At 38.5% G+C, this 17,954-nt stretch overlaps 1 protein-coding gene and 2 non-coding genes across 3 annotated transcripts; all 3 read right to left on the bottom strand.

The window, feature by feature from the left end:
- Nucleotides 1-59: 59 nt before the first annotated feature.
- LOC116050112 (macrophage mannose receptor 1-like) lies at nt 60-9,350 on the bottom strand. The gene is made up of 6 exons (XM_031300145.2): nt 9,117-9,350; nt 8,059-8,261; nt 5,249-5,468; nt 1,374-1,715; nt 1,008-1,102; nt 60-520 (listed from the first exon to the last, which is right to left on the bottom strand). Exons 1-6 carry the CDS (start codon nt 9,151-9,153, stop codon nt 413-415), a joined length of 1,005 nt encoding a protein of 334 aa, XP_031156005.1. The 5' UTR covers nt 9,154-9,350; the 3' UTR covers nt 60-412.
- Nucleotides 9,351-16,113: 6,763 nt separating this feature from the next.
- trnas-gcu lies at nt 16,114-16,195 on the bottom strand. The gene has a single exon. It is a non-coding gene; the product is annotated as a tRNA-Ser (tRNA).
- Nucleotides 16,196-17,869: 1,674 nt separating this feature from the next.
- Nucleotides 17,870-17,951, bottom strand: trnas-gcu. The gene has a single exon. It is a non-coding gene; the product is annotated as a tRNA-Ser (tRNA).
- Nucleotides 17,952-17,954: the final 3 nt, after the last annotated feature.

The following is a 17,954-nucleotide window of genomic DNA, read 5'->3' as shown; positions in this document are numbered from 1 at the left end:
GATAAAGCTACACCAAACCCCCCAAAAAAAGACATTTTGTCTCATAACAAATTTTTTTGAAGGCTTTTTTCACAGTCAAATCTTTTCTAATCTTAAAGTATCTATTCTACAAAATGTCAGAAACTAGTGAAACATGTCTGTTATATTTACCCACAGCCGAAGCAGATACATTCAAAAGTCTTGTTTCAATCATCCAACAGTCTACAGCCCAGAGATATTAAGTTTATGATCATATATGATGAAGAAAAAAATCAAAACTTCATTATTGAGAAGCTGGAAGCGGTAAATATTTAGCATAATCGCCAATGTCTAAAAGGATGAAGTGATTATTAAAATAGTTTTAATCCGCTGATTGTCACATCTCTATTCTGGCCCGTTAGGACTCTAAGGAAAGAAACACACGCAGTGCTGATTACAGCTCATCCTTCTTCTTCTTGTGGAAGACTTTTCCATCGGCCTGCTTCCTCCAGCTCAGTGTGATGTTGTCGTCCAGCCCCTGGGCCTTCAGCTTCTGTTTGAGCTGAGACACAAAACTCCTCAAAATCATCACTCACAGAGACACAGATCCCATGATCATTATTTAGATTGGACTCATCTGGAAGCTCTCGAAATATATTACATACAGTATATACTGTACTGTATAGTAGAGCTTGTGACTTTCTTCTCTTGTACATACTTTTCTCAGATTGCTGGATTGTATTTGTACATTATTCCAGACAGTGTTGATTCATAATTAGTCCTTATTCTCCCTCAATAAGGCCTGCAGAGAGCCACGACTAGACTCTTCACTTCTGCACGTCGTGTATACAAGTAGATGCCATAGCATTGTAATGTGTATAATGTAATAGCTTTTGAATGCTCTTATTTAGCTGTATTTATTATTTTAAATAGTTTCCTCCTCAGACTGTTCCTTGTTCTGCTGGGATGTGAATTTTTGCTCTGAGCGTCAAGAAAGTTTTGTATTATTCTCGTTCTGTTTTTGTATAAAAGTATAAAACATGATGTACCTGCTTCAACATGGCCTCCATCACAGCAGGGTTTTTCAGATCCAGGGAGTTCTTCTTCTCCAACGTCAGTCTTATCACATGCTTTGAAGCAGGCACTTTGAAAAAAACAAACTGTTATATCAGATATAACATTTCTGCTTGGATAACAAACAGCATCCTGCTCATGTAACATTGGCATTCCTCATCATCAGTTTAAACAATGGCAGGGGAAAAAGTGGTAGTTCACTGCATGCTAACTTTCCAAACATGATCCACATCATGAGTGTTTTAATGTATTATCCAGAGCCTGATGTTTTGTTATTGTTATATTCCCATCCAACGCTGAAGTAACCCTGAATCTGATGTGAATCACGGGTTAGCACTCACCTGGACCGAAACAAATGAATGCTCTCTTGACGCCACAGTTCCAGTCTTCCCATTGTCCAGATTGATTGAAGGCTGCGGCCACACAAATCTCAGTCCCATCGTTGTTGTTGGGTTCCCCAGTCTTCCAGTACCTGAATAAGGAAGTACTTCCATCCAACCACTTCCAGGAGTCTCTGAAAAGGCCGATCCAGACTGATTCTCCAGTAGGTATCAGCTTCTGCACCTTCTGGTTCTCTGTGCTGTTTCTCACACTGGCCAGGTCTGTGTACTGTTCTCTGCAGTAGCTCTGGGCCGCAGGCCACGTCATGGAGATGTCAGTGAGGATAAAAGTCACATCTGGCCCTGAAAATAAAGCACAGAGAAGAGTAGAGGCCTCCCATCCATGCCACATCTGTGGCAGGATTCATGCCTTTATAATATATGATTATTAATCCCCTAAGATACTGTATAAGGAACCACATCCATAAATCCAAAATGTACTGTAAATCTCTTTACAATTATAATAAATCTCCTTAAAACTGAACAATAGATGCAGACATTATGTTGTTTTTCTATTATGAATATATATATATATATATATTCAGTCCTACTGTCTTCCAATCTGGGGTCTGTTTCAGAAAGCAGGTTTAGTGCAAACTCTGAGTTTGTTAACCCTGAGATGAGGGAAACTCTGGGTTTTCTGTTTCAGAAAGGGAGGTAACTTAACCTCAGAGTCAGTTACTATGGTAACTGAGTCTGTGAACCTAACCTGGTCGGGAGCAGGTTTACTGTAATAGTAAAGCCACTGTATGCAGAGCCGTCAGAGAAGTGTGGCCCGCTGTGAAACGTTTTTTAAACGTTTTTGTAGTGTTCCCTGGACACAAACCAGTGAGAGCCATTAAAAAGAAATAAATGATTATACATTATAGTTCTGTTAATGATCATGGTGCTGCAGCCTCAGAATGGGATATAGTAGTAGCTTACTTTTTCGCCCGCAGGATTGCACCTAAATGAAATTATAGGTGTAATACAATTCCAGTTTTCACCAGTAATATAAGTTAACTGTGATGAAATATGAAATTAATACACTGTTAATGCTTACGCATTGACTCGAGCAGCAATTTTCTCCCACACCAATTCTCTCTCTTTTGCAGCAGCAGCCGCTGTCAAACTCGCTGTTTGTGCACATGAGTATTTCCGCCAACCAGTTTGTTTTTGGTTGTTACCATGGTGAATCGTATCATGGCATCATTCATGCTGCCTTTTTATTGTGGTGGTGCACGTGCATGAACATACTCCTCATCAGCTGTTCTGAAACCGAAAATTCTGAGTTTCCCATCTCAGGGTAAATCAACTCAGACATCAGGGTTACACTCAGTTTGTTAAACCTCCTTCCTGAAACGGACCCCTGGTCTCTCACCACTAAGGAAATTACAATTGAGCTCTCAAGATCCACAGTAATCTTCCAAAGTGGTCTCACCATTGCATTGCACTCACAAGGTCAAACGCTCTGACTTAGCAGAATTATATAAACAGCCACACTATTACATTTTATTTTCAAAATAGCACTTCACCAACACTTGCTGCACTTCTCCCGACACACAATATGAGATTAGTACGCCTCACTAGGTCAGTTTCACAGGCACTCATTCCAGTCCCCCCATACAAAAACCACTATGGTCAGAAATCCTTTTTTCATACATACACCAACATTTGGAATGACATTCCCCATTACATCAGAACACTACCATCCATCACATATTTCAAAAAGGCATACAAACTGTTCCTTCTCAACAGTTACACTTGCACTCATTGATTGTTCATGTTGTCATTGTCTGTTTTGTTGTTTTTATTTGTCTGTATCTGTCTAGCCCATGCTACTGTCCTGTACATGTGTTTCTGTCTTCAGAACAGGAACCTGCTGGAAACCACTGAGTCAGGCCCATTTAAACTGTAACTTAATGTTACTTTTAATCCTTTCCTGTATAATAAATGAAATGAAATATTTTCGCCATAGACTATAAAAAAAAAATAATGGATGACGCTGGGGGCACATGAAAAATCAAGCCAATGCCAAAGTGCCTTAAACCTGCATTCTACCTAATTTCCACCGGCTCCAAAATAAAGTTTGTTTCTATATGCCATTTCACAGTGGTAAACATATACCTTCTAAATGTGCCCAAGTTGATTTCCTGTCGCAGTGTAAGCATTGCTATGCGGAGATGCCCGCCTCAGGGCTTGTGAGATGCGTCTCTGCCACCACCATTTTGGGACGGACATCTGAACCGCTTGACCATAAAGACTCTTGTGCTGCTTTTGAATGTTTATGTGAGAAAAAGCCAAACTAAGCAACATGTAATAACATTTTTAATGGCTGATAAAGGCGTTTTTACAAACGTGTTGAATTTAATGACACAAGAGGTAACAATACTCCTTCTTTTAAGCTAACATAAAGTTAAGTGACTGTCCTGATACTGAATATGCTAGCTTGCGTCAGCTAAAGTATTTTTTTTTTTATTTAATTCATTAGTAAGATAATGAAAATTATGTTTGTCATGTGTGTTATTGAAGTGGCGCAGCTCCGACCTGAACTACAGTTCCTCGGGTCAATCCTCATAGACATTAAATTACTGTATATTAAGGCTTGAAGCCATGTGCTGTTACTATATACACAAGATAAGGTATTTTGTTTATTTATTTAACAAAGTACCCTGTATCATAAATATATGTCTTGCATTTGTAGCAAAGAAAATCTCTTGAAAATCAGTTGGAAATTTAGCGAGAAATTATGATTTTAATTGTGGATAGACAAACTGGCTTAATAGACGCACATGCGTTAGGAGCCGCGACATGTCCGTCCCAAAATTGCGGCCGCGTTGATGTATTGCCAATGCGACGGCCAATGCGGTATCTACGTATTAATCTATGGCAGTGTATGTGAATGACATCATATAACAGAAAGTTAACAAGGGTCCAGGCTGTTGCCTAACAATTGAATTTCATTAAAAAGGTCTATAGAAGTCTATGAGAAAATTACCCTACTTCTTGCTTCAATATACTTTATTGTATTTTTTATATTTTAAAACAGAGGATAAAGCAGGGGATGCTTTAGGACCTGTCAATCAGGACGGAGGCTTAGCAATGCTAACCATGCTAACACAGTGGACATTAAAATAGAATAGAAGATAGAATTTGTTTTTGGGTGGTGTGGGTGTTTTCATCTTGAACTTTGACTTTCTCACTGTGTGTTGTCACTTTAGCTAAATTAATTTGGAACATTTTATTAGCCTAAAAATGTCTTGTTCAGTGTTCTGCCAATCAAGCTAGCTAGCTAGCTACCACTCATGTTAGCTGGTAACTTAAGGGAAAGTTTGCAGATTTTCTGTTCTGCCGTTCATGCTGACGAATGGCTCCAGTACCCGGAGCTCTTCTCCACTGGATGACTCGCTTCAGAAGGGTTCCCCCTTTAACGTTTAGCTTAGAACAGCGCCATTGCAAACATAAACAACACTGGCTTGGCCGTGTCATCCGCCCCCAGCTCTTTCCAGCTCCCCACCCTTTAATCAAAAATCGTCACGTCCAGATGCAAAAATCCAAGATGACGATGCCCTTATTGCCACACTCCAGGCTTCAAAAGGGCAGTCCACAAAACAAAGGGTGATGTCACGGATGGTAAGTCCACTATTGCTATAGTCTATGTTGAACACACACGTTCTGTTTATATTGTAAGCTGTGTGCATATGAACACGCACTCATTCCTACCGTCTTATTATTTGCGTGTCAGTCACCTTTAAAGCACTTTGAACGGCTCTAACCTAACTACCTAGGCCCAAATAATACAAACAAAGAGGCAAAGAGGAGCAGAGAAGGGAAACGTAACTAGTTAATATTCTCACCTCTGACATGTATGCAGACTGCCTTCTTGGAGCTTTCACAACTGAAGTCGTTCCATGGCCCATCGACACCCATCGCTGTGCAGTGTTCTTTACTGAATGCATTATTCGGTTCCCCAGTCCGCCATCGTCTGAACTCAGCCTCCCCAGGTTTGTAGAAACTTGTGTTTGTCAGTGACCACCGCCAGCTGTCCACGTCATCGTACAGTCCTATCCAGGCTCGCTGAAAGCAATATTTGATTATGATATAAAGAATTAGACCCTGCTCTAGCTTTTGTAAGGCCAACCTGTATTTTTACTAGGGCTGTCAAACAATAAATTTTTTTTAATCACGATTAATCGCTGAATTTCTATAGTTAAACGTACAATATGTAACTTTCTGCCGCTAGGGGTCTCTCAACCAAAACAATGGATTGTAAACACAGACGTTTGATGATGTTGGGATTATGGGAGTTTTTATTGCTAAACGCTATCGTCGATTAGAATGCATCTGTTCACGGATGAGTTTACCCATTCAAGTTTATTCACGTTACGTTTAGTAACGTTTATTCATGTTTATGCTAATAAAATAGCTGCAGTTTCCCCAACATAATTACGTTTTTCTTGATTCAATCTGTATTGGTAGCTAGCTGACCAGTTAGCTAGTTAGCCAGGGCTAAAGTTAGCAGGTTTTAGCTGCTGGCTAATAATTAGGGAGAAATTCGGCAGGGAGGAGATTTTCGGTACAAACACCGGTAGCTAACATTATGGATGGCCAATGTTGTGACTAGGATGCCTGGGTCTGATATTCTCTGTTTCCCGACGCTTCATTAAACTGCTGTTAGCGTCGTTAGCACCTGGCACCGGCTGGGGCTAACGGTAACTAGCTATTGCTACATGTCCCGGCTGTGTTGTCAGCTATCATCCCAAATGAAGTCTCTTTGTGCCGGGGGAGTGAGGCAGGCAGAGCAGGGTGTGCTAGCTGGCTAAATTAGCATTAGATTAATCGTCTATCTATCTATACAGCTAACGTTAACGTTACTAGTGAACTTATTCGTGGGTTAGCGCAATGCTGCTTTTATCCATGGTCAAAACAATCATAATAACTTGATAACGTGATGAACGATGTTGTAACCCTATAATGTTATCCACCAAGCATTAGCTAGCATTAACGTTAGATACTTGTCAACCAGCACATACATTGTAGTAACATTAAGCTGGATTAATATTGATATTTATCAATAAATAAGGTTTCTGCTGTATTACTGTGTTGCAAAGTGGCATGTAATTAATCACAAAATGATGGCAGAAAAAGCAGTGTTACCCGTATTCTTTTCTGTGACATTGTATGATTTACAATTACTCTCGAACGTAGCATCTGGGTGCCCGTGTTTTGACGGAAGTTAGGCGTAACTAGATGGTGAAAGGTTATATGACGCCACTGACGGGCGACTAAATGAAATGTGACGTGTCTGAAAATAAAATAACAGATTTCTCTGGGTTTGCCATTTGGTGGAAACATTTGGGATAGTGTAACTACACAACTCAAAAAATATATAACATAGGTATGGTCGTTTTTAGACATTTGATAGCAGAAAAGTTACATAATGTACCTTTAATCGCGATTAATCGCATGTTTTATCACATGATTAAAATTCTATTATTTTGCATTTCAGAACTATTTTGAAACTACTGTCCCCCTCGACGGCAATGTATAAGACGGGTCAGAACATGCCAACCATAGTACGTCTTTAAGACTCTACGATGCTGACAGGTCTGCAGTTAGTTGCCACCCATTTTGCAAAAGCGTTAGTAATTTTTTGGGATTTGGTTTCATCTGCAGGTCGGCAAGTAGCACTCTTCAAAATACTGCTTTGCCTGAGCCCACTAGCATCAACCTGAGTCACGTTAATTAGCTCGTAGGTGGTAGCTCAAGCTTGACGTGCTTCGGTGATATTTTAATTCGGCTTTACACAATGTGCATATGGCTTTCGACCCGTCCGGGAGTTTTGGAAAATAAAAAGTGCTATTCAGAATTTCATTGCTGCTGTCTTTCTCCATCATGCCTGCAGCCTGCAGCCTGCAGCAGCAGGATGTGTTACGACTAAGTAAAGTGCAGCAAAGGGTCAGAATAGTAGCCTGTTAGGCACAACACGAAGCTATAAAATAAATTTATAAATGGCGGCATGCGATTAAAAAAAATTAACGCGTTATGCTCGGCCCTTAATCGCATTGCATAATGCTGACAGCCCTAATTTTTACACAAACTTTCCAGTTAAAATTTTTATACTATCAGTCTGATCTGCTACAACATTATTAGATGGTTTTACGATTGCTTTGGCTCAACTTTCACAACAGTTTCATTTTGTAAGGATAGGTTCACAATGTTTCAAGTTCATCTAAAAACAATATTGAGGCGCCCATATGAGCATTGAAACAGGTTTTGCTCTCTGTAATCATTCCTGCTGTTCGTACTGGACATTAAGAGATCCCTTTGTGATGCCCTTTCAATGTAAGTTATGGGAAACAAAATCCATAGCCCTCATTCTGTGTAAAAAATATATTGAAACATTTATTTCTAATACAAAATGCCCTCCTTTTGTTACCTCCGAAGTTTACACTAAAAAACGTTAGACTTCTACTCTACCACAATTAAAAAGGGAATATTGTACTTTTTACTGCACCACATTTAGTTGTTTGTTACTATGTAGGGTTTTGCACCACCTGTCACTGACATCATTGTTGAAAAAGACTTTGAAATGAAAGAGAGAGAAACGGGAATTCACATAGCTGTAGTATTCTGAGTAGTAGTAGAGAGAGAAAAGTGAACTTACATAGTTGTAGTATGTTTGGTATCCTGGGTAGACCATTTTGCTTGAATCTGCCATGTTGTTCAGGGTCTTCACATCCTCCATGTTGTCTACAGTGGCCAGGTCTGTGTATTTCTCTCTGCAGTAACTTTTTGCTTCAGTCATGTTCTTCTGCTCATAGACAAAATGGTACGGGAGTCCAGCGTGTGATGACACAGCACTCAGCCCTGTGGTGAAAGACATGCAGATTGATTAGATTTACACAATAAGCAATAAGTACTTTTACTGCTGATACTTGAAGTACATTTAAGTACATCAACTCTGTCTTAAAACAATGCTCACATGCCCATATGTACATTGAAACAGTTTTTCTTGCTGTAATTATTACTCCTGTTCAGACTGGACATTGACATATTCACTTCTAATTTTAAAACAACCTGACTATTGTTTAAGACAGACTTTAAAACTGTGAAATGTCCCTTTAAGTAGCATTTTAAAGGTAGGACTTTTACTTGTAATGAAGTATTTGTACATTATTGTATTGGTTCTTAAGTAATGGATCTGAGTACTTCTTCCACCAATGAGTACAATTCCTTCAAATGTGGATGAAAGCCAAGATCCACTATCACAATCAGATCTATAATCATTATTATTATTAATATTATGAAGTTCGAAACACAGACTCTGCTTGATTTATCCCTAATTGAATTTCTAAGAAAAAGTGAGCGCTGTGATTGGTTCCTGCTTATTTTTTATAAGTCAGTTTGGCAACGAGAAAGATTGGGGGACTCAGTGAGGGTTTGTAAATCCCTGGACTGGAAAAATAGAAATTAGCAAAAAATATTTCAACATGGTGAAGGTATTGGGGCCCTCAGACCTGAGGCCCCGGTCCTGGAGGTCTTTATCCAGCCATGTATGGATTTCATCAACATAAAATAATCAATGTATTAAGTTTGCATTCGTCTGTAAATCAACTATAATAAAACTGAAGTGCATCCTAATAGTGTTCTGATAGCCACAAGGATTATCAATGTACTGTAATAGAAGAATATAAACATTTATAAAACATAATAAACACTTGCCTGATGCAGCCATGATGAGCAGCAGAACTTTGTCCATCTTGTTTGCTCTCGGTTCGTCTTAATGTGTGACTTCAGACTGGCAGCTGCTGATATGTTTCATTTCCAACAAACGGCTTACAGAAGCTAAGTATCAGTTGACAGCATGGAAATCTGTCAGAGACAACAATTATTTGCATGTAAGGCAAATTAAATGCGTATTGGGCAAAAGCAAATGTTCCTCATTTTCTTTTTTCTTTTTTTTTGATTAACAATTTCTATTTAACACACAATTTGCAACATGAACATATCACCCTACCCCCATAACAAAAGATCACACAGTAACTACAATATTTAAGACCATACAACAAAATAACAAAATAGACAATAAACTATAGACCATATAAACATATGGATAAATGACAACACCATAAGCCCATCATACACATCTCTCCCCAGCACAAAGTTTCATAGGAGCCCTCCAGAAAGCTAAAGTCCCTTCCCCCTTTTCTAGTCTAGACATCCAATCTGGCAAACCATTGATAAGACATCTTTTCAAACACCGCCACCCTAGCCAGCTAACAAGCCCACTACTGGATTGACGGCAGCCCTTCATTCTTCCATCCTCTTAAAAAGTCTGTCTGGCTATCATTAAACTAGTCTGGACCCAGCTTCTTATGTGCTCATCCATCCCATTTAGGATTGACCCATCTCCCAGAACAAATAATCTCGGGCTGAATGGAACCTGGGTCCCTGCAATCTAACATATGTTATCATGTACATGTATCATGTAAAAAACACTGGAAAAGAACGCAGATGGAGTCGGCCTTTAAAGCTTCATTCATTCATTCATGCTTGTTGATTTCCTACTGACAATAGTAGGACTACTGACTAGTTTCTTTTAACCATGACTTCAATCTTTTTCTAACTTTAACCAAGTTGTTTTTGTGCCTAAACCTAGTCTATATCCACGATGTTCCACTTCCGGGATTGCTCCGTTGCCGCCAGAAATTCTGGCTGGATGTCCTTCACCTTCCTCTTTCTTTATGTTGCCGTTCTAATCTATAGATTAAATCTAAATCTAATGTTGTCGCCCCCCCCGCTAAATCAGTAATTTCATTATCTGACAACAACGTCAGCAAACGTTTTTTGACACTATGATTTGACACTTTATAAGTCACAGTAATAACGACCAGATTGACACAATGTTCTAACATTCAGCAATTTTAGTAGCTTACGTTTCAATTTGGGTTCTCATCTGCACCATGAAATAACCAACTTCTCTGGGGACTACCAATGTTTAACTTCACAACCGTCTCCTGCTCTCCGTCTGACAGATTAGATAGAGACTCAGCCAAAGGCGGGAGTCTGGCACAACCTCCTCCAATTGGCCAACACTACGTTTCTGTTAACCCTTTCCTTGACGGGGTAACAGGTGCATAGCATCGGCAACAGACACACAGGATATTAAACCTGTTTCAAGCCGTTTGAACCTGTAATTGTTTGTCCTCTGTCACTAACGGACAAGTTCGCAAACTCTAACTTGAGCCCCTGTAAAAAGGGTCTAAAATCTAGACTATTTGTCCAATCTGAGATTTCTGTTGCATGACTAAAACTACTCAGAGTCACCGTGGCTCCGTTCAGTGCTTAGCTCCCCTCAAGACCATTGTGATTGGTGAAATGCCAATAAACCAGAGCACGTTTTTCTCCGATACCAGGAATGCTGTGTGGACTAGCCAGACCTTCCTCTGCAGCGCTGTGGAGGAAGGTCTGGCAATGCAAGGCTAGCCTTAACCTAACATAGTCGATGCAATTGAAATCTCTGAAAAAAACTAGAATAGAATTCTTCATCCAAAATATTTTTAATTAGAACAATCTTCAAAAGCCCATATTGTTAAACAGTAATTAGAATTACTAACTCAAAATCTTTGGCAACAATTCCTGTCAATACAAGACCATAGACCAAGACATACTGTACAATGATTGTATGCAAGTGGAAAGAACAGCTCGGATCAGCTTAGCTTTTAGTATTCATCCAAAACTGACATTTATTGTCTTTTGATCTCTCCCTACATGGTGAGAACTGTGCAGCTGTACATGCTACTACTAAGTAGGTTATCGGACACACTTAATCACATTAAATATTAAGGAAGTTTCTTTAAATAAAGCAGTGCCTTGAAAAGTATGCCCTCAAGAAGCGCATGTTCCTAATGCAGTGGGGAATAGAAGATGGAGAGGGGGAAGGAGAGAACATGTTTGAAAATGTACAGCGGAGGTTTAACACTGATGTTCTGATGACTGCTGTGTTCGCTATTCACTGTGCGCTGCACAGAGGTCCCTGTAGAGAGAGAAAGTTCAATTGTTTGCATGACATGTTTTCCTTAATTAGTTGAAATGTAAAGGCACAACATATCTGGTGATATTCTATATGTCTCTTAATGTCATCAAATCCCATGTGTAGACCAAAACGAACAATGAATGTTTCTAACTTTGTGTATCAAAGCCTGATATCTCCTCTTAGTCTGTGCCATAGAGCTCCATTATGGTTGCAATGATTTACTCTGTTGCACTGTAGCATGTTCCTTCACTACCATTAACACACACACACACACACTGTAGTTTATTTTTGGCTCAAGAGCACCAAGCACTATTCTCTACTTGAATAATGTTACAGCTGTTTCAGGTAAATCCTCTGATCACTTTATGCTTTGTATAAATGTAATACTGTAAGGCAGAATGTCATTCCTATCATCCTCTTTACCACAAACTGGGCCATGTGAAGTCACATGAGAGCATTAATAGTTATTTGACCAAAAATATTACATAGAAAATGAATAGCTTTGTAGTGTTTCAATATTTCAACCACTCTACTGCACAAAATAACTATTAAACTACAATTACGGGTTTATTAAATTCAAAACTGTAGCCCAAGGCCCCAGGGAGTCAGCAAAAAAAAGACATACATGTCCATAAATAGTTGAATGCGAAAGTGGAGAATGCAGGCATCAATCCAGCTGCCTTTCACATGGTAAGTTAGTCCCATCATTGATGCTGTCTAGTTTAGTCTGTCTTCATTTTATACATGTAAACAACATGAAATGCTCTATTATTGGAACCAAAAGCCCAGATCCTCCAGACCACGTCCAGGGCAAGCATTACAATGTGTCTACACCAACGTTTCCAGATTGTTGCATTAAAGAACAACAATCTCTAGTAAACTCTCTTAGTAAACAACGGACAACAAGTGGTTGTAAAGCAACCAGAAACCAACACACATCTGCAGGTTTAAAAACACTGAAGAAGGCGATCAGCCTGTCGTTTAGAGGGGAGGCTCAAATTGACCTCCACATTTACTCCAATAGTTAACAACCCTGAGATTTTGCTTAGGAATATTGGACTCATCCTTCCGGCAATGGCATGGCAAAGGTATAACCAAAAGTGTAATGTAATTTGAACAACTGTCATTTAAAGAAATATCAACTCCCAAACCAGGATTGTTTCCGGTTCTTACAAATAAGGCATTATATTACTAAGAGCACTACACTTATTGAGCACCTGGACATTTCTGCTATTGACAAAACGCTGTTCCAACCTCCAGAGAAGGTGTCTATTAGTGTGCTTTATGATGTAATGTGTGGTACGACCAATACACAGGATTAAAGGTGTATGGGAGAAGGAATTTACAGTGACTATTGGTGAGAAGACATGGGAGGATATTTGGAGTTACGTTAAAAAGATTTCCATCTGTACTCGGACAAAAGCAATCCAGTTAAAAATAATACATACAGTAGGGTGCATATATCTCCTTAATCGCAGGCATTGTTTCAACCCATCACTTTCTCCTCTGTGTCTTAAATGTAAAACAGAAATAGGTACCTTAACTCACTGCCTATGGTCATGTCATAAATTACAGAAATATTGGTCATATGGACATATTAGATGAATTAGGAAAAATATTTGGTAAAGATTTTGAAATGGATCCATTATGTCTGATTCTGGGCCTTCCAAGTAGAAGTATACCTACTACATCTGGCAATAGGTCATATAACATTCTTACTTTTGCTGCGAGAAAAAATAGATTGCTACAGTGGATTAATAATAAGAGCCCTTCTATTAAGGGTTGGTTTAAGGTTATATTGGAATTTATTCCTCTGTAATATTTAACTAATATTATGCATCACAAAGCAGACCAGTTCTACCAATGGCAGCCCTATTTGAACTATCTTGGACCTGTCGGCTAACTCCGACTGTCATTCGCTAGATGTTATGAAAAGATGAATGAGCGTTTGTTTGTTTTCCAAACTTTTCGGGGGATTTAACGTTACGTAATCAATTACGTCCCGCTGCTTGCCACCACGTTAATTATTTACATCGGCTGCAAACAGGTTACACGTTTATTGTTGATCATATAATGTTACAGTTTTATTTAGTTAATGTTACACTGGGTATGAGCAGGGGCGGACTGGGACCAAAATTCAGCCCTGGCACTGTAGTCACACCAGCCCACATTACCATGCAGCCCCACCCACGGACACGTGCATTCACTAATTACATTTGTGTACAGATGGTGAAATAATATAAGCAGTACCTTATGTAACAGATTTTTAAACATTTAATGTAAGTAACTGGCAAACAATGCTTACTACTTTTTAAAGAGCACACGTTTATAACAAATTTACACTTACTGTCTGTCTGTTGATGCCGTTTGTATGCTGTTACTGTCATTCGCTACAGTATGTTGTTCTTTGTTGTCACTGTCTGTCTGTTCAATTGTCCGTGTTTCTCTCTGTTGACACTGTACATATTGTCTGTCTGGTTCTCCATCTTTTCATCCGTTTCAACTCTGCAATTTTAATATGTTTTTGTGGCTGTTTATAATTATACTTCAGGGTTTTTCCTTGCTCAGAATTGGCCTTTGGGGGAACACATAAAGCAGGGGGGGGTCTGGTCTCCCCCAGGACATTTTGAGGGTAAAAGACTTCAATTCCTGCATTCTGATAAATTTTTGGGCACCAATTTATGGTAAAAATGTCTATATTTATGGCAAGGAAATCACAAAATTCTGGTGGCAGGTAACAATTTAAAATACAAAATATAATGGAATATTATTATATTCAGTAGTCCAGTAAGGGGGCTTTCACATCCGGGACATGGGCCGATACGACAACACTTTACCCCAAGGTCCAGTTGTTTAATTAGCATGAACAGGGCTTTTTTTCCCCCAAAGAGCACGTTTTGCTCCCAAGTTGAAAAATGTAGGGTTGACTTACAGAGGCTACTGCTTTTACTGCTAAATTGTACAATAACACAATCATGTTATGGATACAAAAACACTACCAAAACCATGAACTGGAGTACTATTTAACGCGACAACGAGACGTTTTTAACCGGTAATGAAACTGTCTCAATTTAATACTGATGCCGTCAGACGGCCGCGCGGACGGACAGCAGTCAGAGCTCCGGCGGAGCTGCCCGTCAGCAGCGGCTTTTCGCTGCTGCAGCCGGTCCCCCAGAGCAAGTGCTTGATTTTGAGTGAATGTCCCAATTTGAGTAACTTCTGATTGGGTCGGTCGGCCCATCTCGGGACCAGCCCGGCCGTTGCCGACTGGCCAAATGCTTAATGTTTATTATAATTATAATTATAATTATTATTATTATTATTATTATTATTACCACAGTGAAATTGTGCAAGCGATAAAAACCCGTCCTCTGCGCTGTCGGCCTGTAAAGACAGTTTATTTGTATATTAAAAAATAAATCTGACCGGCCCACATTAAAAAAAATGGTCCGGCCCCTCTGGCTTTTGCCAGAGTTTCCAGATGGCCAATCCGCCCCTGGTGGCGTTTTTTTATTGCTTTCTTCGACATAACTATACTATGGCTTTTTTAATTATGTTTTTTGACATACTATACTATGTCTTTTTGATCACTTTTTTCTCGACATACTATACTATGTCTTTTTTATCATTTTTTTCGACATACTATACTATGGCTTTTTTTATTATGTTTTTCGACATACTATACTATGGCTTTTTATCACTTTTTCGACATACTATCCTTTGGCGTTTTATCACTTTTTTGCGAAATACTATACTATGATTTTTTTCAACACTATCACTTTTTTCGACATAGCCTACTATGCTATGGCTTTTTTTATCACTTTTTTCGACATACTATACTATGGCTTTTTTTAATCACTTTTTTCGACATACTACACCATGACTTTTTAATCCCTTTTTTCAACATACTATACTATGACTTTTTCATCACTTTTTTTGACCTACTATACTATAATAATGATAACATGACCATTTCTCTGCCTTCTAAGACTTTTTTTTATCACTTTTTCGACATACAATATTATAGCTTTTTTAATCACTTTTTTTCGACATACTATAATATACCTTTTTTATCACTTTTTTCGACATACTATACCCTGACTTTTTAGATATACTATACTATGATTTCTTTTCAACCTACTGTACTAAAAAAAATATAAAATGAGCATCTCTCAGGGAGAAACTGAGAACATTGTTTCAAAGGGACTATGACTTTTTTCGACATACTATATTATGGCTTTTTTTAATTATTTTTTTTCAACATACTATACTATGTCTTTTTGATCACTTTTTTCGACATACTATACTATGGCTATTTTATCACTTTTTTGCGAAATACTATACTATGTCTTTTTTATCACTTTTTTCGACATACTATGCTATGGCTTTTTTTTATCGCTTTCTTCGACATAACTATACTATGGCTTTTTTTTATTATTTTTTCGACATACTATACTATGACTCTTTAACACTTTTTCGACATACTATACTATGGCGTTTTATCACTTTTTTTTGGTGTTTTATTACTTTTTTGCAAAATACTATACTATGATTTCTTTTCAACTTACTGTACTAAAAAATATATAAAATGAAAATCTCTCAGGGAGAAACTGATAACATTGTTTCAAAGGGAGTTGTCTTAACTCTACCTCACAAGTAATTTGCAGTATGACACACCTGGTTCAACGAGGACGGGATTCTAACCCACGCGTGCAGAGCACAATGGATTAGCAGTCCTTCGCCTTAACCACTCGGCCACCTCTTCCACAGTCATGGTAAACTATACTGCTATACTATGGCGTTTTATCACTTTTTTGCGAAATACTATACTATGACTTTTTTTCGACATACTATACTATGGCTTTTTATCTTTTTTTCCGACATACTGTGACGACCTGAAATCATCACCAGGTTTCACCACCTGTGTAAAACCGGGAAACACCCATTTGAGTTTACACACTGATTGTTGCCGGAGGGGGCGCGTATAAAATCTCCTCCCTGTAAGAGTCAGTGTGACGGAAGGAGTGAGAGTGAGAGTGAGAGTGAGAGTGAGAGTGAGAGAGAGAGAGAGAGAGAGAGAGAGAGAGAGAGAGAGAGAGAGAGAGAGAGAGAGAGAGAGAGAGAGAGAGAGAGAGAGAGAGAGAGAGAGAGAGGAGCAGTGTCAAAACCGGCCGGAGTAAAACGCTCTTGAAAAGAAACACAAAACAAAGCAAAGTAGTTAAATCCCTTGCGTACCGTTTCCTTCATACTTTCAGCCGCACACCAATCCACCTTCGGATCATCATGCCACATTCGCTGTGCAAATCTGTTCACGGACGCCAGTAATCATTCAAAAATCAGCAGAAAAACCCGGACTGGATTCTTGGACTGACTGACTAGACTCCGTGAGTTATTAACTCTTCCTATGACTTTTTGTTTTGTTTTTGAGCCTGAGAAACTGACCAGCTTTATTTTTTTCTCGTTATCAGCACTGGTCTGGACTTAATTGTGATTTTGTTTGTGTGGGACTGCAACTAATTTGTGTTTTTGAGATTGTGGTTTAAATGTGCAGAAAACCTGAAGTGGAATTTTGGATTGTGCTTCATCTCTGCTTGTGTTTTTGTGTGAAATCCAAATACACTATATTTTGTTTTGTACTAGTTTTTGAGTTATGGTGTTTATTTCTTTTAGGGTCATTCATTGGGGAGGCTGTACATTCGTTTAAGATGCACATCCTTTGTGACATTTGATTTAAAAAGAAACAATAACTAACTTGTATCTTACTGCCAGGAGAGAGACCTGGCTGGCACCCCAAACAAAAGAGAAATCATTTAAACTTGAGCCAAACTGTCACAATACTATACGATGGGGGTTTTTTTTATAGCTTTCTTCGACATAACTATACTGTGGCTTTCTTTATTATTTTTTCGACATACTATACTATGTCTTTTTGATCACTTTTTTCAACATACTATACTATGGCGTTTTATCACTTTTTTGCGAAATACTATACTATGATTTTTTTTTCACATACTATACTATGGCTTTTTTAGTACTTTTTTCGACATACTATACTGTCTTTTGTACTTTTTTCGGCATACTATACTATGGGTTTTTTTTTAATCACTTTTTCAACATACTATACTATGGCTTTTTATTATCACTTTTTTTGACCTACTATACTATAATAATGATAACATGACCATTTCTCTGACTTCTAAGACTTTTTTATCACTTTTTTGACATACAATATTATGGCTTTTTAATCACTTTTTTTCAACATACTATACCATGACTTTTTAGATATACTATACTATGATTTCTTTTCAACCTACTGTACAAAAAAAATACAAAACGAGCATCTCTCAGGGAGAAACTGATGACGTTGTTTCAAAGGAAATTGTCTTAATGCAGCCAGTCATGTTGTTGACAAGTAATTTGCAGTATAACAAACCTGGTTCGACGAGGATGGGATTCGAACCCACGCGTGCAGAGCACAATGGATTAGCAGTCCATCGCCTTAACCACTCGGCCACCTCGTCTGC

The sequence above is a fragment of the Sander lucioperca genome, chromosome 23 (assembly GCF_008315115.2).
Source record: "Sander lucioperca isolate FBNREF2018 chromosome 23, SLUC_FBN_1.2, whole genome shotgun sequence".
Classification (NCBI taxonomy): domain Eukaryota; kingdom Metazoa; phylum Chordata; class Actinopteri; order Perciformes; family Percidae; genus Sander; species Sander lucioperca.
This window is presented reverse-complemented; position numbering and strand designations above follow the sequence as displayed.

Excerpts from the sequence above, each read along its gene's own strand:
- LOC116050112 (XM_031300145.2), bottom strand. The coding sequence starts at position 9,153 with ATGGACAAAGTTCTGCTGCTCATCATGGCTGCATCAG. Across the intron at positions 8,262-9,116 it reads GCTCATCATGGCTGCATCAG|GGCTGAGTGCTGTGTCATCA; the intron begins GCAAGTGTTTAT and ends CTTTCACCACAG. Across the intron at positions 5,469-8,058 it reads ACCAAACATACTACAACTAT|CGAGCCTGGATAGGACTGTA; the intron begins GTAAGTTCACTT and ends TATTGCTTTCAG.